Source organism: Anser brachyrhynchus (genome assembly GCF_964034855.1).
Source record: "Anser brachyrhynchus genome assembly, chromosome: 4".
NCBI lineage: Eukaryota > Metazoa > Chordata > Aves > Anseriformes > Anatidae > Anser > Anser brachyrhynchus.
In genome coordinates, this window is record NC_137698.1 from 18,910,206 (window position 1) to 18,931,151 (window position 20,946).

At 38.7% G+C, this 20,946-nt stretch overlaps 1 protein-coding gene across 7 annotated transcripts in view; it reads right to left on the reverse strand.

Moving 5' to 3' along the window:
- The window catches only part of MTUS1 (microtubule associated scaffold protein 1), a 115,020-nt gene that overhangs the window by 68,070 nt on the left and 26,004 nt on the right, over positions 1-20,946 (reverse strand). For 6 of the 7 annotated variants that reach the window (XM_080589579.1, XM_080589577.1, XM_080589578.1 and 3 more), the window contains exons 2-4: positions 16,671-18,901; positions 14,857-15,052; positions 2,755-2,937 (exon numbers count right to left, since the gene is read on the reverse strand). In XM_080589579.1, coding sequence (XP_080445705.1) covers positions 2,755-2,937; positions 14,857-15,052; positions 16,671-18,725 — 2,434 coding nt within the window. In that variant the 5' untranslated portion in view covers positions 18,726-18,901. Of the gene's footprint in view, positions 1-1,176; positions 2,642-2,754; positions 2,938-14,856; positions 15,053-16,670; positions 18,902-20,946 lie in introns of those variants that run through there. The other variant, XM_080589583.1, reaches the window with a different exon arrangement.

A 20,946-nucleotide genomic window follows, 5' to 3' on the forward strand; every position in this document is an offset into this window, starting at 1 on the left:
AGAGCTAAGAGCAGAAAAAAAAAAAAAAAAAAGAGGGAGATTTGCAAAGTTTGATTAATATATGACTCAAAGATGGTTTCTTATAGAATTTGCAGTAGTTATTGCAATCATGATGAAATACGGACAGACTTGAAACGGTCTCGTTTAAGAGTTAAGAGCTAAAGGGTTTAAACACTCACTATAAGAATTTTAATGAAGTATTGGCAATATGGAAATGAAGCTCAAGGTCAATTGCTAGGATCAGCTTTTTTTAACTTCTGAAACACTACTTCCTTTGTATGTAATTATTCTAATGCAATTCAAGTTTGAATTCTTGCTCAACCTCAGAGTTTAAACATTTCAGTATGTTCAATCACAGTATTTTCAGCTCACGACTAAAACCAAGTTTGTTAAAAATTCACATTTTTGAGGTTCAATCTGACAGCTTGTATGCAAAATATGCTTTTAATATCAAGAACATTTCAAATTTCATTATTTCCAAATTTCTCAGACAGTAAGAGTCTCTCTAGAGAAAAGAATCATAAAACTCAAATGATCGTTAGACAAAAGAAACTAATGCTGCCACAGGAAACAACCAATCCAAGGACATCCCATAACAAAGGGCTAAGCTGACACAGCAGGAGGAACATGCTCTTTTCTAAGTTTCTTCCTGCTAACAAGAGGCAAACTCCTCAATCAAAACAAGCAAAAGGAATTTGTCGATTTAATGTAGTCATGAGGACCACAACAGTTTGTTAGAAATTTCATTACATTCACAGAATAGATTTTCCATCCCAATCTTTGTGTCTCCTGCCAATCTAATAAAACCACTTTAGTTTTACAAACACAGACTTTTTTCTGACATTATTGCATAGTAGACTAAATGAAAGACTAGAAAAAAAGGAACAGCACTGCACATAAGACATTAGGGTAAAAAGTAAACTTACTCTCTCTACAATTTGATTCGAAGTCATATAAACTTCTCTATGCTAGCATATGAATCTAATGTAACCCAAATTCATTATACTCACAAAAACTGTCTATCAGACTTAAATCATTCTTATGAATTTCAGCAATTTAACCAAAGAAAGTCATCTCAGGGAAAAAACATCAGCAAATTAAAACATTTCATACATCTACCAACATCCGTAAAACAGATTACATGCTTTAAAAAAGAAATAAAAAGAAACAACCTACTTCTCTTCCCAGTAAACGAGGCTAACAAAGGAATAATACAAAAGCTGTAAGATGCCACTACCAGCAGTGTCAGTAAGGTAATATCATAGTAGCTTCCTGAATCGGTCGGTGGTGTTAGTGTAGAATTGATGAAAATATCGGGAGAAAAATTAGTTTCTGTACAACTGCGAAGTCCTCCTGGTATAGTCATTTAAAAAGAATCAAAGCAAGCTTGAAGCCAAGGAGACTGCAGCCATGTTCAACCTCTCATATTGCTGTTGCTTGCTCTTCGTGAATCAGAGTGGAAAAAATTGTAAGCTTCGAGGCGGTGGACAAAACAGATTAAACCAGCTAGCAAATCACTCTAAATAAGGCGCCATCAGTTTGGATACTTAATCTGCATACATTTCTTTGTTATGAAGCAATGACCCTTTCCTTTGTTACATGAGAGAGTAAAATGAAGAGAGGACAAAGCTGCTTGGGAATTCCAGATACAGTTCTACAACTGAACAGCAGCAAAAGTCAACATGGCTGTCAGGGCAACAGAACCAGCCTGATGACAGAAAAACATGCAGTGCATATTTTATTACAGATACTCGTTCCTTTGAGGAATAAGTTAGCTTTTCATTTTTAATGAAGACACTTCAGGGAAAAAAAGAACACAAGAAAATTTAGTTGTTATATACCTGTGCATGCATGCGCATACATAAATTACAGTTGTATGTTAAAGCACAAGGTTTTTTTTCCAGTCCATCGAAGACAGATTTCAAAGACAGCTGGCACAAAGGAAATGCCTTTGCCCAGTCTCCAAGATGAAACAGATGATGCAATAGTAACAGAATATTTGAACAGATGATGCAATAGTAACAGAATATTTGAACGTGCTCATTTGAATATGTCTAGCCGGGAATACTGATACGTCTGACAGAGTTCATTGTGTGTTATTTCCTTCACATTTTTACCCCTGTACAGCTGTTACAGACCCTAGGTAGAGCTTCAAATTAAAGATAGTTCTGTTTTTTTTCTCCCCAGTTTTGATCAAAATAAATCTGCTTCAGGTCATACAGCAGTGCTTACAGTTACAATGAAAATGATAAATGCCATTCAAAGTTATATGTTCTAACAGCAATTTCACTTACCTGCTTTTGATCTCATCTTCACGTTTTGTCCTAGAACTCTAGAAGCAGATATGATCTAGCCCAACAAGAGTGTTTAGTATAAAACAAACCTGTAATGTGCTGTTCCAAATATTCTGACAAGTATGAAACTATATGTAAATACAAGGAAACTTCTACTCAGGAACACCTGCTAGTTTTGTGACATTTCATGGTGGAAGAGGAGCTGTACTGATATCTCAATTCAACAAATAAAAATCCAAGGCTCAAAGTTCCTTCAGATGACATGTCTGCAGAAGGAAAGTTGTAAGCTAAGGAGCAAAAAGAGTAAGGTCTAGAAGTAATAATAAGAAGAAGTAAGAAGAAGTAAATGGAAGTAAATAGAAGTAAGATGAGAATTAATGCAGGATTCCTTTCAATGGGATTTTTCAATACAGTTATTGCTGGGTAACAATTATAACTCTTTATACTGACAGATACTTACAATTACTGCTGAAAAGACTTCTCTCACTCTGAGTGCTGCTGAGCGATGAGATGCTAGGTGTCCTCTCCAGCCCTGATCTTTTGACAGGCACTTTGGATTTGGATAGAGGTTTACTAGAGCTAGCCCAGGAGGCTGGAGAATTTTTCATGGAGACATGTTTCTCTCTTGGTGAAGATCCTACACCTGTCAAACGGCAGGGGGAAGGAGTTGGGGGGAGAGGTGAGAAGAACAAAAAACAAAACTGAAAAGAAGCTTAAGCAGTTGCCTCTTCTACATATATGCCTACAAAAAGAAATATTTATGTATATTAAAAATAATATGCAAAAGAGACATAATTAATTCATATTGACATGGTAAATAAAAGAAATGCTTTCTAGTTTTTAAGCTCCACAGAATCACAGAATTGTAGGGGTTGGAAGGGACCTCTGGACATCATCTGACCCAACCCCACTTACAAGCAGGGTCAACTAGAGCATGTTGTGCAGGATGGCATCCAGGCAGGTTTTGAGTATCTCCAGAGAAGGAGACTCCACAGCCTCCCTGGGCAACCTCTCCCAGTGCTCTGTCACCCTATTTCCTTGAAAATAATGCTGTTAATCAGCAAAACAGTTCTAAAGACATAAGCAATTCAATTTTACCTGCATGTTCAACTCAGGACTAAATCAAAATCTATACAGACTGGGCTTCAAGGCTAACATTTGCATGCACGTAAAGTTTTTCTTGCATTCTACTACCTCTGCGTACTATGGTTAGCTGTACTGGCAATCCCATAAAATATTATCTCTGTCTCAAAGACGATCCAAGAAAGATTCTTTTATTTCTTTCCACCCCCAAACATAGAGATGATTTTTCCCCTCTGACGGGGCACTGTCAGAGTGCTAAAAGATAGTTTGCTTTACAAGAGTATCAGATCGTGCTGTACACACATAAATATACTTTAAAACCGACTAGTTCTGCAAAACTAGTTAAACAGCACTCCCTGGAACCAAGTTCTCAATGGCCAACTGCTGCAGACACATTTTTGCATTAATTGCTGTTTTCATTTGAGCTCTTGAATACAAATGCCCAATAGCTAAATTAATCAACCTATTTGAGAAGTGTGCCACCTTCAGACAGGAGCTGGCTTTTGTACTACTAACGAACTGAACTGAAAGTTTCTTGCTGAAAGTGTAGCTGGTTTATTACGCTTCATTTATTCCTGAAAAGCATACACCCAGACTAAAACTAAAAAGGTCCAAAAGAAATCATGTATATACAGGCTTGTCTTGCAAGCACTGAGTTGACTAATATCAGCTCTGACTTAAAATTTAGATGCCAATGTCTTTATATAGTACTCCAAATAACCATGGAAAAGCAGTCATAGTTCTTGTACAGAAACAAGAACAGAGACAAGACAGACAGACTTAGGTATTATTCATATACAAAAATCTAATATACAAAATAACTTGACTTCTGACATTATTGCCATTTTCAAGTTTGACAGACATAGCTCATCTTACTCAAGAAGAGATTATTACAGCATTTCAAATCTTACTTTGAATACTCCATCTTCTCTTTAAATACAATACTCTTTCCTTTATTCTTGCCACTATAACCCTATTTTACTTATGCTTAAACTATGCGAGAAAGAGTTGAAACATGACAAAAATAGCTAGTAATTCCACTTCATTCAACATCAGCTTTGCTACGGAGACTCCACTCTTGAACACCAATGCTTAAGAAACCATCAGTTTGCACCAAGACCTAGAAAGCATGGCGTGAAGGGGATTACATGAAGATTTAGGCAACAGAAGCGCTTATGCCCAATGTCTGCATTTCAACAGTAGGTGGTGTGACAGGATTAAATAACGCCTGGAAACATCTGTCAAGTACGCAAAAGTCTGAACAGCACTAGTAAAGGAAGGTGCATCCGTGCCATCCCCTGCTGTTCAAGTCAACTCAGTAATAAGAGAGAAACCCTATCTACGATATAGGCTAAAGATACACTAAGATCTTATGTGATACCGGTCACTGAAAAGGACACACAAGCATCAATGAGTCATTAAACATGCTTTACACCAGACCTCCCTTAGGATCTGGACTTCTACTACTTGTTTGGCATTACTATGCAGAACTGTGACATGGTATATGGCTTTAGCCTTAGTAGCCTGGTATTAAATACGAGACAAAATTATCAGCCATATTCTAGAATTCCAGGTAATTCATTACAATAGGCATTTGATGCATCCAATTTGCCAAAGAGCATCCGACCCTTTTTGATGCTATGAGAACAGCATGAACCTCGAGCTCACCCTTACGGAAGTCACCTCTGAAACAGAGCGCTCCAGGCAACAACTCTGAAATCATTTATTTGATGAAAAAATAAAGTAAACATACAATTAAAAAAATAAACAATTTCACTACATCACAGAACAAGTCTGACAGCTTTCTAAACTTTGCACAGAAACAGAAGCTTATTCCATTAATGGATCAACATACCAGAAAACTAACTAATCCAGTCCAGTCAAAAATTCCTTTTCTAAATAGCCTCTTAGTGAAACAAGGTAAAAATTAAACTACACAACCAATCCCTCCTGACTGTCACCACCCCTAAAACAAAACAAAACAAAACGGCTGCTGTACAAACACTGCAGGTTAGGTTTGTCTGACTCCATAAGTTAAAGGTTTACATTTCAAAAGGTACCTTTTGGAACAAATGCTGCTGCTAAGCTGCATTTTATGGTTTAAAGGTGAGGGTGGCATGCCCAGTTGCTACCATGACAGGCTCTAAGTTCATCCACTTCAAAAGACACAGGAAAGAAATCCTGTTTTCTGTACAGTGATTTTCACTCAAGAGGAAAAGAAGCAAGCATGTGAGAATGCTCAGTCTCCTCCTGTACAGCATGTTCCATATATAAAAAATGATTTCCAGCCAGCTCAGCTTCTTTGCTGAAGCTGGAATGTGGCAGTGCTCTAAACCAGCTGTGAACTCAAACGCCTTCAAGTGAGCACAGCCAGCTCTACAATGTCCAGCTTCAGAAGCAAGTCAAACAGACGACCTTTGTTTTTTCCTTGGTTTTGCTGCTTGTTGCTTTCCTACAAGGGTTCTCTTAAAATAAGTACTCAAGCACACAAATACATTTTTCAAAAACCCTCCTTGAAGAATTTCTTTTAAGTCATGACACAAGATCATTAAGCAGTTACTCTAGGTGTTATTTTAAACAATAACAATGTTTTTAACAAAGTAGCTTTAAAAGTGCCATTCCCTAAGCAAGGAGTAGCACAGAATTAAATGAAAAGGTTTTGAAGATGGAGACAATAAGATACGGTTTATAAACAGAAGTACTGGAAACATGCACAAAAGCAGGATATTTAGTGAACCCTTATGATAAAGACAACAAGCAATACCAAAGTAACTGCCTTTCATCAGTTATTTAATCTAGTCATTGAAGTAGAACACTAAAAATATCACATTCCTCTACAGTGAAATAATAAACTGGCAATTCTTTAGAAAAAAATCTCTACGCAACAACAACGTTATATCAAGTATGTTAAAGTGTTTTTGTACTGGAATGGAAATAAGCACGGAACATAGCCCATTTTTCAAGTAGTTCTGAAATCGGATTTCACATCCTTACTCAAATAGCGATGCTCTCACGTGAATCCTACATAGATCGTTGTTGTTCAGAATAAATTAAGACTTCCTTTAAATAGTGCTGGAGCCTAAAAAATTCAAGTCAAGAAAATGAACACATGCTTGTAGTGGCTAGCTTGGGATAACACTCACAACAGGCATATTTTAAAGCTAAATATGTATTTATCAGCTCTGAGATTCAGTATTCACTGTTTGAAACCGTATTGACACATCTCAGGTCTGTAACTGAGCAAATAGCATTCAGGGAGCTATGTGACACTTGGAAATGAATGGTCAGAAGCCTTTCCCAAACAGAAACTTAAGGCAGACTTAGTTCACAACAGGTTTTCAGAGGGTTTTTGGTTTTGCTTTTGTTTTTTAATGCTAAAGCTAATAACATCAGTTAGTTTGGGGTTTTCATTGCCATTTTACCTAAATACATTAAATTTTAGACTTTTGTCTCATGCTTTTCTGACTTTTCTTCTACAAGTATAAAAATCCAGAGAGGCCCACTTCAAAAGTGCTAAACATTTCAGCTTTTAAAAATTATTTTATGCATGAAAAAAAAAAAACAGTTTAAGTCTATGGTACAAGTGTTTTGCAAAGCAAGGGGAATAAATCTTTAAGAGAACGCTATTTTTTGGGTGTCTATTGATAGGCACAAGTAAATCATGCGAAGACAAACTGGGCTTTGCTGTCGTTTCCATTGCAGTAGACTGATCTTTAGATAGGTGTAAGAGTGTTTGTGGTTTTTTTGAACACCACAAAGCAGCAGCAACAGCTGCAAGATTCATCAGCCATTCAGCAATATTAGTTAAATTGTTATACACAAATCAGTGTACTTTTGAGGAATAAAAACTGGTTATAGTGTACTTTAGTAGTGTATTTTCTACTAGTAGAAATCTCTCTTTTTAGTTCTCTCCCCCTTTGAAAGTGTCAAGCTACTACCAAAATTACCAAAGAGAATGTAGGAGACAGCTATGTTACATTGCTAGTAATACTGCAGCTGCTAAACGCAAACACGAAGATAGGGAATGTTAAGTTCGTGCTGGGTCTTCGAGTATTTATATTAGAGAGATTTATTTGTTTAGGAGATAACAACTGATCAGAGAACAGTTCACACATTAATGCAAGACCCACTTCCCTATCTGATGTAGACTCCCACAGCGTTGTTCCCTCCATCTCTAATCACCAGGAATGTGCTCCTCTTTGGCACAGATACCAGCGAGCCAGAAACAAGTTTGTGTCAAAACCAAAACTGGGCTGCCAGCAGTCACATGGGTATTCACGTTTCTCCCCTTGCAGCCCAATAATCTCAGAGTGAAACTGAAAAGCGATCCTCAGTGCTGTAAAGCATTTTGCTGTTGTTAACTGATAATAAAATTGATCCTTTTCACTCTCTCAACCACTTCACAACTTCAGAATTGTTTGCCATCTTGCTACCTACTATACTCACTCAATTTTAGTTTTTTTTTAGGTTTTACTTTTGTAGACTAAACTAGAGAAGACCCACTAAAGACCATATCCATGCAGTTGCACTGTCATCTCTTATGACCACAGGCAAAACCAGCCTCCAAACAACAGTTCATTTTATGCCAGCTTCCAAAGGCAACTGTATGGTGGTAGCAAGACTTGCCCATTTCAGCTGTACCAGGAGACTGCCATAAGTTGTTTGCATCCCGATTTAAGCAAAAAACAAACAACTAGCAGTTTTTGGAAATTTTCATCTGTTTAGTAGTAATGGGCACAGGGAAGAGTCAAAGCAATACAATACGAAGAAATCTGAGCCAGAAGAACACCACCAACCACAACCAATCATGCTTTTCATTATTTTCCTTCTGTCTGTATCATACACCCCTTGGTGCTATGCACCAAAAATTTGTTGGTAGTTTACAACTTTTTAAAAATCTACATTATTCATAAATATTTAAAGTTTTCTATTGCAGGAATTACATAGTACATACCTTGCATGAGAAGGAACCTCACTGCAGCAAAATGTAAATACAATTTTCTTCAGGATGACAAGGATTTCTGTTTCTCTCCTCCTTTACCCCACCCAAAGAGAATTCAGAACTAACCAGTAAAGATGAAGAATTACTTGAAGACACCTCAGCATGTCCTTGCAAGTAAATGACTAGGTACCTAGAAATTCCCCTGCAGGGAACTGGTGCACACCTTACTCCTAAAGGAGAATATTCTTATAGATACATACATATTTCTGACAGCCTTCACATGTGGACTGGTAGTATTCAGTCTCTGCAGGTATGATCATGTTTCTTGCTACAGGTATAACTCATTAAAATCCCAACGTGGCTAGTCACAAGTCACGTGTAAAAAGCCTGGGAACCTATGTGAAAACTTAACTCCTTTTGTATGGTCACTGTGGCACCAGAAACAAAGCTGAGATGATGAAATGCTCCCTTTTGGAAACTGGAAGTTAACAGATGTATAATGCATTCAACAGAATACTGGAAATATCAGTCTTTGGAATACAGATCATTTTAGTTTATCCTCAAAATTTGCCATCACTTCTTCTCCCACTCCCCAAAACAAACAAACCTCAAAGCACCATCTCTAAGACTACTAAACCAGAAATAAATCAGTCAACTTGTTTCTAAGTTATTTGTTGTAACAGGTCCCACATTACTTCAAAGCCAAAAAACCTTCTGCTTTTGCTCATTTCTCATAAACCATTTGACTTAAAACTAGGAAATAACTTGATCAAAATGGGTGTTTTTATGCTGACCCCTATATAAGGCTTATAAAATATTAATAACATCTACTGCATGGTAAGAGAGCACCTTGTTAATGAAATGTAAGGAAAAAAAATAAGCACAGAAATTATAGCAAGTTTTTCCACTAGTGTACGTAGTCAAAACTAAAGGAAATTATTGTGTGTACTTCAGATTACATCATTTTATGTCTCCTTTCGGGCCTCAAAATGTGAACCAACCATTCTGCACATGAACGACCAACACTTGCAGCAGAGGCTTAGAGATCAATACTGGCGTGAGGATATACACTGCACCAGGCAGCTTCCCAAGCCATTCCCATTGAGGATGGCCAGGAATGGAGGGCGAAGTGGAAAGGAAACAGTAGAAAAGCCTATCTCAAGCACTGAGATTTCAAAAGGCAGGAGTCTCGCAGATATTACCTTCTAAGCCCTCACAACTAATGCTGCTTCCTGACTTCTCATGCATTGATCAGCTGGAAAAAGTCCTTTCAAGCACATTAAAGTTTTCGGCCACTTTATACTGAAAATTCGAAGATAGCTGGTTATGAGAGACACAGTCACCATGCAAGCAGGACTCTCTGGGCGAAGATGACCAAAGACTATTATTATAGACAAGATTTCTCTATCAAACCAGATACCTTCTTCCCCACATCACTTATAGAAGAGTAAGCTCAAAGAAAAGGAACAGGCAGAATGGCTCAGAGAAGTCACCTGCTCAATTGCTGAAAAACCACAAGGCAGGTCATGTCATTTATAAGCCTACTATAGACAAACCAAGTTTCTCCCCACGGACACATCACAGCATTGTCCTTCCAGCAGGAAACATTCCCCAGGGTCCCCTCTGTTAGCAGGTTCTGGCTGGATAACACTGAGCTCAGACAGAGGCAAGCTTCACATGATACTACAGACATCTTATACTCCACAGAAACCCATGTATTAGTTTCTCCCTTCCCACACTTTCAAAGGAGGATATGGGAGTTTTAAGTTCATTTTACACAGACTTTAATATGCGTGGTGCTCCATTACAGTAATTAAAGAAAGAAGAAGGGACCTATTAAACTGGACAAATGATGATCTTGTCCAAGTTAGTGTACAGGGAACCTGCTTTTAAGATCCATAAAAAGAGGCTGACTGTTTGGAGGCGGGAGGATGGAGGGAAGCATACAGAAAGAGTGGCTGTAGCTACATCTTAAATGTTATTTGCAGATTTGCTCATGGGAAAGTATATGGATACCTTTACAGGTTAACTCCCCAGTACCAGCATTTTGAGAAAGTCCTGAGGGTTTCAGGGCAGAGAACCTGGAAGTTATGTTTGCTTTTTAAAATATTTTGTTTCCCCTTGGAAGCATGTCAATACAACTTTAAAAAGTCAGATGGTAGATAGCAGGAATGATAAAGCTGAAAAGTAATTTGCAGTAACTATGTTTGGTTTATTTCCTGGTTCAGTGTCAGAAAAGAAATTCAGGGATTGCGGGAATGCTTTCTGAAACTAAGTTGTTTTGGTTCTGCTTCGCTAGTATTGTGAAAGGCTATACCACAAAGTTCTGAATTACCAAGTTCATATACACGTTGCCAGCAGCATAGAAAATTGAAACCAAATGGTTTTGGTGGGTTTTTATCTGAAAAGCTCTTCTTTGTGCAATAAACGGCAGCAGTCTTAGTGCGTTATAGCCTGTTCTAGTTTTAACTTGGAAGCTTCTCTGAATTACACATCTAAGTGTAAGATCGAGCCAAAAATTCAATAGAAGGAATTTAGCAATTATAAAGTAACAAGCAAATCAGTATTTCAGAGTATCACTAAAACCTTCTGTGGTTTAATGCAACTTAAGTACTTTTGCTATAGCACATGGGGAATTATTTTCTCTACTTGCAGCACGTCAGAAAATCTTTCAAGATGACCAACTTTTCGGAAGGACTCACTTGTCCAAGATCTTCAAGGAAAAATAGAATTCACAATGTTGAGCTTCTCTTTACCCAAGCTTTCATTATGATAGTTAAATGCTATGAAAAGCAAGAGGAGGAAGAGAAGCAGCAAGAGAGGAAGAAGCAGTAGCACTAGCTTACATCCATGCAAAAGATAACTAAACAACAGGGCAATAGTTCTGCTAATCAGATGGTACTGACATAAAATCAGAAAAAAAAAAAGGTACCTAAAGTGTCAGAAATAAATGTCAGATCATGACCTACGCTTTAGAAAAGTAGGCAAAAGAATTTGGTTACAAGGATGATTTACATGTCTTTCATTCATTTCTGGAAGTCTAACAGTAAATGGAAAAATAATACTTCTGATATCCCCAAAAAGCTCCAATTATGCATAAGACATGACAAAGCTTTCATAGCTAAGACATCATCAACAATGTAAAGTTTCATACAATGGGAAATAATTGAAAGCTATGTTATAATTTTTAGGAAGAAATACAGGTGAAGAAAATCAGAATATGTGCAGGTAAAGCTCCATTCCTTTACAAACTTACTGGTCGATGTAGTCAGCACTATGAGAAAAAAATGCAGTGCTAGACATTTATGTTTTAGGTCTAAAATAAATCATTCCTATTCTTACTTTATACTACTCAAAACCAAAACAACTTCCTGTGACTCAGACTGTCACCGTGCTTCACGTGCATTTGCTCATACCGCTGGCAGTACAATTTGAAGCGACCTTCCATGGGACACCAAAGCTCCTTTGCTTCTCCAGTCCCTCCAGACCTCTCTTCAAGTCAAAGACAGACCTAACTCTTCCCAAACCCTACTACCTCAACTATTAGCGGGATATTACTCTACCACTGTGGTTATGGATATCCAATTAGAAGGCTGTGTGCTTTTGCTGGGAATGAAAACAATAGTTGCTTTCATTTCTGGCTGATTCAAAGCCCTAAATGAAGGCTCCAAAATTACCCACGCTCTCCAGTAAGAGCCAAGGGACTCAAACACTTCATTCTGTGTCTTAAATTTTTGCACGTTTTTACCAATAGAAACAAGAACCAATTTTTAATTCAGCAAAGATTCAAAATTCCAGCCAAGATGCACTAATATGGGTGAACAGTAGTCATCAACCATTTTGGAAAAAGTAATTACAATTATTTCTAGCTTAATGCACTCTTCCAATAACCCCAAAAATATATAATGCTTGGAACATGAGTTTTCTTCTTGTCCTCCTGCAAATCCCCTTTACTGTCTACTGTCTGGGAAAGGATCAGGGAATTTCCCTAGAACACGTTTCCTACTGGTTTACTATGCTACCTCCAAAAGGTTCATTTTATTCACAAGTGGAAAAAATACGAAAATGTCAATTCCTGCCAAGTAAGGAGGATCTTACAATTGGCATATTATAGGTGGCATTTTTTTCTTTTATTTCTTGTTCATAGGGGAGTTTCCTGCTTCCCAGTCAAAATGACAGCGAATGATACAATCTAATGCTCACAAGCTCTTTATTATTCTGAGAATAATACACACAAATACATTTTGGACAGATGGACTGCTACTCTCCCCCAACATAAATGTCAGATGACGTGTGAGATACACGTGACCTACACCATCACTTCTCTTGTTCAGAGCATTCCATGGACTCACTACAGAGCACATTTTCCTGCCCAGTTATCCAAATATGCCCAACAACTGGTTAAGAATTAGCTCAACCAAGCTGTTAGGATTCATGCATTTAAGACTCAACTTGCCAAACTCCAGAACAACCTCGTCTGAATTCAGTGCCGATCCAGTTACAGGCAGTGGGAGCTGTGCTAGGTGACCTCCAGAAGTCCTTTCCATCCTGGATTTAGCTAGCCTGGCTATAGCCTGAAGAAAGCCTGACAGCAAACAACTGCACAGCTACAGAACAAGTTATTTATCCATGCTGCTGGAACATTACCAAGGTACAAGCTTAATACTGAAGTGTTCAAATAGCTTGAACTTGAATAAATTGTAATTCCCTGTTAGTTTAGCTTGATGTAGGGAATAGTTTCATTTACAAGCTACCTCTTGGCCACAGTAAATGTATGTACAGTTTTACCTCAAAAAACTTAAAAAAATGAATGGAGGTAAGCATCTGTGGGCAGGGTTTCACATGAAAGATATGGCCTGGTAACACAGCAGGGCTTTGATAGCAAAACCAAGCAACTCCTTCCTCTCCTCATCCTACTTCCCCCACCACTGCTTGCCTCACCTGATTTCCATCAGTACAATGTTTACCAGAAAGCAAGGAAAAACATTTAAGAACTTCCTTGACAAAGGACAGGGCAAGTTAACCTGATACAGTTTAATGCATCAAATCCAACTTTGCAGCACCAAAGCATGGCATGAAAAAAATTAAGGGTGATATGTGCTATGAGCATTGGCAGGGGGATAGGAAAGGATATTAAAGAAAAATTATGCTCATGAGCAACACTGAGGTTCCAGTCTTTTCTGATCATAATGCACAAGTCTGAAATATTGTAGTGCTGCTTCATGATTTCATCTTAAGCAGACAGTTTCCAATAGGAAAAACTTGGAAGGTACTCTACTGAATACTGCAATTCTAAGATACAATGAGCTATAGAGAGACATTCTTTAGCTAAAGAAACTTGGGGAGAAAAAGTTTTTATTTCCAATAGCAAATGTCCCCGCTCCATTAAAAAATAAACAGGTGTACTTTCAGAAGCAGAAGTCATAACCAGCCATTCTTCATGTACAGCAATAGTGTCATAAAGCTGCTCTGGATTAATAACCTAAGGGACAATACACCTATACCTATCTCAGTTCTTCTAATACTATGATTACATATAGAAGAACTATAAACTGAGATTCTAAGAGTGGCCACAAGCCTTCCAAAAACTCGGTGATTTACAGGTACCCAGCTCACTAAGCAAATCCTTCACATCAGCAAGACTTAAATCATAGAATGAACTATATCCACTTTCTTTGAGAGACTCATCCCATAAAGTACTATAGATACAGATTTTATCACATTTCATCACCTGTATGCAATTAAGGGGAGTATTTTGGACTCTTGTATAATCTTGGATTGGGTGGGTAAAAAACAGGTTTTGCTGGGTATAGCTGGGTGTGCACACTTTTCAAATTACAGTGTCTTGTAGTGTAGTCATTTATAGCCAGGCTACCTTTGCAATTAGCTATATTGCCACACTTGGTTTTTAAAAAAAGCACATAATTTACAAGAGCATTTCTGAATCTCTACAGTACAATTACAGAATGTAGTTTGCAGGCACCAGATCTGAACAGCAGCATACAGACTAATTTTGAGATTTTTTCCCACCTCAGTATAGATCAGTCTGAGCTTAATTGGAGACTACTGCTTGAGCTGCTAATAATGTTCTACCCTTCCTAGAAACTGTAAAGATATTTTGTCCAACCTAATTTTGATATAGGTTACATCCTGAAATAGGGCTCCTTCCCCTTGGAATAGCATACAGTTGCTTATTGTAAAAGCTTTGTGCTCGAGCTCTATATTTTCTCCTTTTCACTTTTGAGGAATTTCAGTTGTACTTCCACTAAGTTTTGCTATATAAGCAAACTACAAATAATGTTTAAATACTGTTTCTTCTAATAGAACCACACACCCCTAAACACACTCCTTAAAAGATGGGATTTTAAGATGATTAGGTAGAACCTACCTTTCTTTTAAGCCTCAGAGTAGCGATTTAGATAGAATCACATTTAACACCAAAAAGGCAGCTCTGTACCATCAAAAAAACAAAGATTACATGCAATACCTTAATTTTAAGAAACTAAGTGGTAGCATTCCAGTGAAAAATTCTCTTACCAGAGCTTGATGATAGTACAGTTCCTTTCTGAGAAGGTGCTTTAATTGTGCAGGTATTTTTGTTTTCACTTCCTCTCTTCAAGGGAAACACAGATGGCGCCATTTTAACCTTGGATGCTGATACAGCTCGTGGTGTGACTGGGACTTTCTTTGGTGTGTTTTTCCCTTGTGCTGTCCCACCTTTCACAGAAGACATCTGTTTTAAAACAAACAAACCAAAAAAAACACAAATCATGACCACTATGAGAAGCTGTTTCCCTTTCTAGCATCTGTAATGAAATACTGACCACACAGGTAAGGGACGTGCTTAGCTGGTTGCTGTTACATGGTCCAACCAAAGCAGTCAGCCACATTGCCTATTCTTCAGAACTTCAACGACTCTCTTAAATGGCTGCCAGTGACACAAAACTAGAGGTTTGAAGATAGTCACTGATAATGACCAACATGTTAAAGAGGTTACAGAGGCCATTTAATGTCACTTCCTTCCTTCCTTGCCCCTCCAAGCTTTAACTGAGCCATGTGATTGTATGACTGTACCTAATCTCAAGACGAATTCTTTACCAAGCATCTACACAAGTTAATGCACTAAAATGTTAGTTGTCATGTACAACCCAAAACTTCCCAGCCACTGTCACAGGTTTCCTGGCCTAGATCTTAGGTCTGGACAGAGGAACATGTAAACCCTTTCACATTCAAGTGCCAAAAACTATCAATTCAGGACAAGTTTTAAAACAACTGGTTTATAGGTTTTCTCCTACCTCTACCTTTTATACAGAATTCTTATATATCGTTACCTGTACCATACCCTGCCTACGTTACATTGAGTAAAGAGACTTTTGCCAACCCAACCCCAAAGCTCTTCCCTTCTTTCCTACCATTTCTTTTCTTTGAAACCTCTTTCCAAGGTATTTGAAAGCAGCACATTGCTCCTGACAGGTAGCTGACTTGTCTGAAAATGTTTCCCAACCCATCATGCACACATACCTTCTGGCCAGGAAGTTCGCACCTTCCAGTTGGCCGACTGCCCAAAAAAAGGCATCCACCTTCTGCACAAAGAGTGGATCCTGGTTACTCTAACTATTCTAATGAGTCCCGTTATTACTCAAATAAACGAACTCCCAAATTATTCAAAGCAGACGGTGAAATTAAGAAGTTAAAAACACTTCACCAAATTGTCGGTCTTGGGGTTTTGTGTTACATGATATTGTTAATATATGCAGACATTTCTATATGTAAATTTTAGAAGTATGTTTTAGAATTAAATTATGCTTTGAAAGAAAAAAAGATTACTGAAAACAGCAATTTATCTCTAAGATCTACCTAAAATTACAGTACCACTAGAATTATCTTGATAAAAGTGCATATTAGAAGTTATATTTGTAGAAATCTTAACAAGTAACACTACATGATTTTACTAGCTAGACTGAAATTTAGATGTGTGCTTTTACTAGAAATCTTACTGACAGCATTGCATTACTGAGACTTCACGCAAAGCTTTTTATACTATGGAAGAAGATGAAGGCTAAAGACACTAAAAAGCACTTAAAGTAAGCCACTTAAAGGTCAAGTAAAAAAAGTAAGCCCCTTAATGGTCAAGTGCTTACTGTTTAGATAGAAGTTCGGCCAGTTTGTAAAAATTTGCATTTCTTCTCTCCTTTTAACAGGAAGATATTTCAGCCCAGAAATCACTGTTACAACTGCTGTTGCAGACAAAACCCATCCCTCAGTTACCATTCAGCACAGTGCAATGCAGAACCCCCTTTTTTTCAAATGTACAAAATGTATCATCAAATAATTGAATTTTAAAAGCTTACCATGGGAACAGAGCACAGGTCAAACGTTTCATTTGCCACATCTTTTAACAACGGTGCTTCCAGAAGAATTCCCATGTTGTCATTTTGCTCTTTTTCACCTCCCGTCGGGTGGATGTTTTCAGCAGAGGGCTGAATTAACAAGTTTGAACTTTCCATTTTATCGCTCCGCATCTCCTTGGGGTCCTCTATGCATGTTGGAAGCACAGCAGAGAGCGAGGAGCATGCTGAAGCGGTAGTGCCTGCCTTGCCAATGTCTTCCGGGTTCTGCTTCAACACAGGTGTCTTTGAAGCCCTGTGGGAAGCGTTTCGGGGATGTGTTGCGGCGTGTACGACTTGGCTAGCGAAGAGGTGTTTGTTAAGATGTAGCTTATGGGGCTTATTCACAGGCAATTCCACTTTAGTATCTTTAGCTAGATCTATTTTCTTTTTCAGTACTTTTACAGAAGGGGACAATTGCCTTGGGGAAGCAGCTAGTGAGGATGAGGAGGCGGCCGACAGCTGGGGGGAGTGGGGAGACTGTTTTAAGTGTGCACCCTCTCTTGGCTGCAGCACAGGCCTAGACATAACCTTTGGCTTGACATTCTTGAAATTAGGTTTGGGAAAACTAACAACCTCAGATTTCCTCGCTTTGGTTATTGTTGACACAACAGGAGACCTGCCCAATGTTTTTCCCGTAATTTGACCTGAATTAGCTTTAAGCAAAGGCCTTCTGTTTTGTTCTCCTATGAACACCTCACTTGGTCGCAGTTTAGTAGACTTGTCTCCAAGTTCTGCCACAGCTGGAACAGAAAAAGTTGTATTATTTGATCTCTCCTTAGGAGTTGAAGTAAATAGAGCAGAATCTCTTTCATCAGCCAAAGGACTGAAGACCACAAAAGTTGCTTCACATTTCAGCTCAGGCATAACAGCCCTCTTTAGTTTTGGTACGCTGCAAGGTGTCGTTTCAGACACAAAAGGGGTGTTGTGCATATCTTGAAAAGCAGCATTTCCAGAGATGCTTTGTTCTTTGGTTAAGGGTTCACTGTTTTTCTTTGATACTTGTTCTCCATCACCGTTATCTACTGGTAAAAGGTGCTCGTTATTTACAGGGCTATCCTTGCGTGTTTCAGCAGTGGAATTCCCAGTTTCATCACGGCCAGCAGTATTCTGCAAGGATTTTGCTTGCTGATCTTCATATGTATTAACGCATGGATCATGCGTACAAGCATCTATACATCCAGCAGCTAGTTTTCCAGATGGTGCTTCTGCTTCCTGTGGTGCTGTATCAACGTTGTTAGTGTTTTCTATATAGCGTTCAACACCTGCATAGGCAGGACAACGTACTTCAAGTTCAGAATAGGCATCTGGGCTTCCTGAAGCCACTATCGTAAAGGAGAAATTTGGGATTTTTTCTGAGCTGATTGCACCAAGTTTCTCTCTCGTACATACGTCATCAGAAGAGCGTTCACTCAGATGCACAGCATCATTTTGATCAATTTCCACAGTTCCACCTATAATGCTAGTAACATCCAATGTGCTCAGGTGGCAGCGTACCCTGTCTTTTATCGTGGACTGCACGTTCTGCTCTGAAGCAGGAAGAGGTAATGCACAGTTTGAGTCAGACTGACTGTAAGGCACCAATTGTTCAAGACTCTGATGTTGCATTTCTGCCACAGCCACATTGTCTTTCAGGAAGTTTGCCATTTCTTTCAAGTCATAGTTCAAAGGATACACACAGGTCTGCCCGGTCACAGAAGACTTGCATGCAGCATCTGTATCTCCCAACAGAGCTCCTGTGCAGTTATATTTAGCAGGCATCATCTGTAGATGATGTGTGTCAATATGCTGCTGTTTTAAAAGAATACTTCCAAAGTCACTCTTATCTTCAAGGACAGTATCATCTTCATGCTTAGTCACTATATTTTGGTCAGTTGAATTACCATGCAATTTGGTGGCACAATTGTTTGAGGAAGGTGTAGCTTTGTCACATACGTAATTATTTCCATTTTCATCCCTTATAAGTAAGGAAGACTTCAAGCCATTCTTTGCTTTGTCATCTGACTTTTCAATATTCATTTTGAAAGAGAAATTTTAAACTATTTTCATTTTATGCTTATTTAAAATCCCAGAGAATGCAGACTCTACTGAATATTGCAGAAAAAAAAGCTTTTCCCTGGAACATGTCAACTATCCAAAAAGATATTTAAAAAGCAGTTCCTTGTTTTCATACTTTCCAAGAGGATTCAGAAGTTCTAGAATTAAAAAGAAATAAAAAAAACTATTAGACAAACCAGAACTTTAAGTCATTACACATTCTTAAGCTATTAGTTGTGACTTGATTCAAGTGCAGCCATTTTGACCAACTTCCTTTAGGAAGTTAGGCTTTTGCAATGACGATAACCATACAAGTTTAATTTCCCCAGCCATTTCTCCTCCCATGGGTGCCAAGCAACTTTTGAACTCTTTGGTCCTTTGCAATCAAGGGTGATTTTAGGGCTGCATTCCTAGATTCTTAGCTTCTATACAAGCAAAGAAACAACAAGAAAGTTTTAGTTGTCCAGATATCATCTTCCTGCTGAGACACCAGATGTTCAAATGCCTGCTCATGTTTTCTTCTTCCAACAGCAAGTACCTAACAACGGGGCACGATTCCTCATAAAGCATGTAGTGTTTGGAAGCCAAAAGCTTACATAGGCTCAAAAATAAGATTCTAGAACGAAAAATCTGTCCAAACTGAGCACCAGACTGACCGAAGAACCTCTCGGTCACAAGTTGCAAGCAGCTTGGAGAACTCCAGGGAAGAATTGTTGTGTACTTAGCCTGTTTTTATACTCTTCAGCATTTAGCACTGGTTACTGCTGCAGGCAAGACAGAGTTTGGCAGATCTTCAGTCTGACCAAGTATGGTCACATGTATGTATGTTCTTATGTACAAATTTGCATGAAGATAGAAAATTAAGAGGGATCTAAACTGTAATAATGACAAAACGCTGCTGTGTAAGCATATGTTTAGAACAGATACCAGAGAAGCAACATAGCAGCAACACTAAGAATCCTAGTGAAGAAAGAGCTTCAGTGCTCATCCCTCTCATCCCTTGATGAGATGGTAGTGAGCAGTAACAAGCCCAGTGTTTTTCCACTGTGTTGAAGGCCTTTCTCCCTGCATTTTGAGGAAGCATGCACAGCAGAAGCAACTCAAGGTCTTTATGGAGTTTTCCAAAGGTACCTGAGATGAACTGAAGAGAAGACAAGGAGATTCCTAGTTAGCTCGAGGGTTACACCAGTATACTACCCCAGCACTACTGGAGTAGCCAACAGGTAGATGCACATAGAACCCTTTCGGAGTCACTGGAAAAGAATTTCCTACGTAGCAACAGCCTCCATCTTCAATAAAGAAGACACAAGACTAGCAAAGTGGAGGAACAATCCCAATGATGGGTCCTCTACAGTAGAGAAGAGCTGCATATCATCACCTAAAACCTTACAGAAAGGGAAAGAGCTCTCCAGGGGAGAGCAGGGAGGAGGCTGATGTGGCAAAAAGAAAACAAGATTAAACAAAAGCCCTTGCACCTATAAGGACAAGTGCCTAGAAAGCACTGAGACTGCACCCAGGTACCAAAACCACAAGGTCAAGAACGGAGAGAGATTTGAGAGACGAAATACAAAGCACCCAAAGCAGTCCAATGAGCTCTGTAACATGAGTCCATATGAAAGGTCCCTAGTACCAGAAATAAGACCAGAGCACAGCTGAAAGCTAGGTAAGACAGTGCAGATGTGGAGCAGAAATTCAGATCTGTCAGGAAGAAGTGACCCTCTCAGAGCAACAGTGTCTAACCATGAGGGACAGTTCGCTGGATCCATAAGGCAACCAGGATGAAGACTCATTCATTGACAAAGGTCATATGGCAGCTTTTCCCAGCTGAGGAACAAGGAAATTAGACAGGTGTTGAACATCTCCACACATCTGGAGTGTATTTTGTAGGGTCCACAAAGTCTTGAGTATAAATGCAACACTCTAGGTAAGCCTGTTCTAGATCTGCAGGAGGTTGTATGCTCAGAGCAGACCAAACACAGAGATGCTTCTAGCCCACCACCTTTTCTTTACATGGAACTTTTTACCTTCAGTCTGAGACAGATGCTAGAAGACTGTAGAACGTGGAAAACAAGCCACCAAAATAAGACAGTAGCCCTCTCTCTGCTTCTCTCCAACCATTTCCAAAACAAAAGGCACTGAAGATGAAATGCTGGACTAGACAGCTCCTGCTTAAACTCTCCCAGTTCCTTATGGCTGGTCTAGA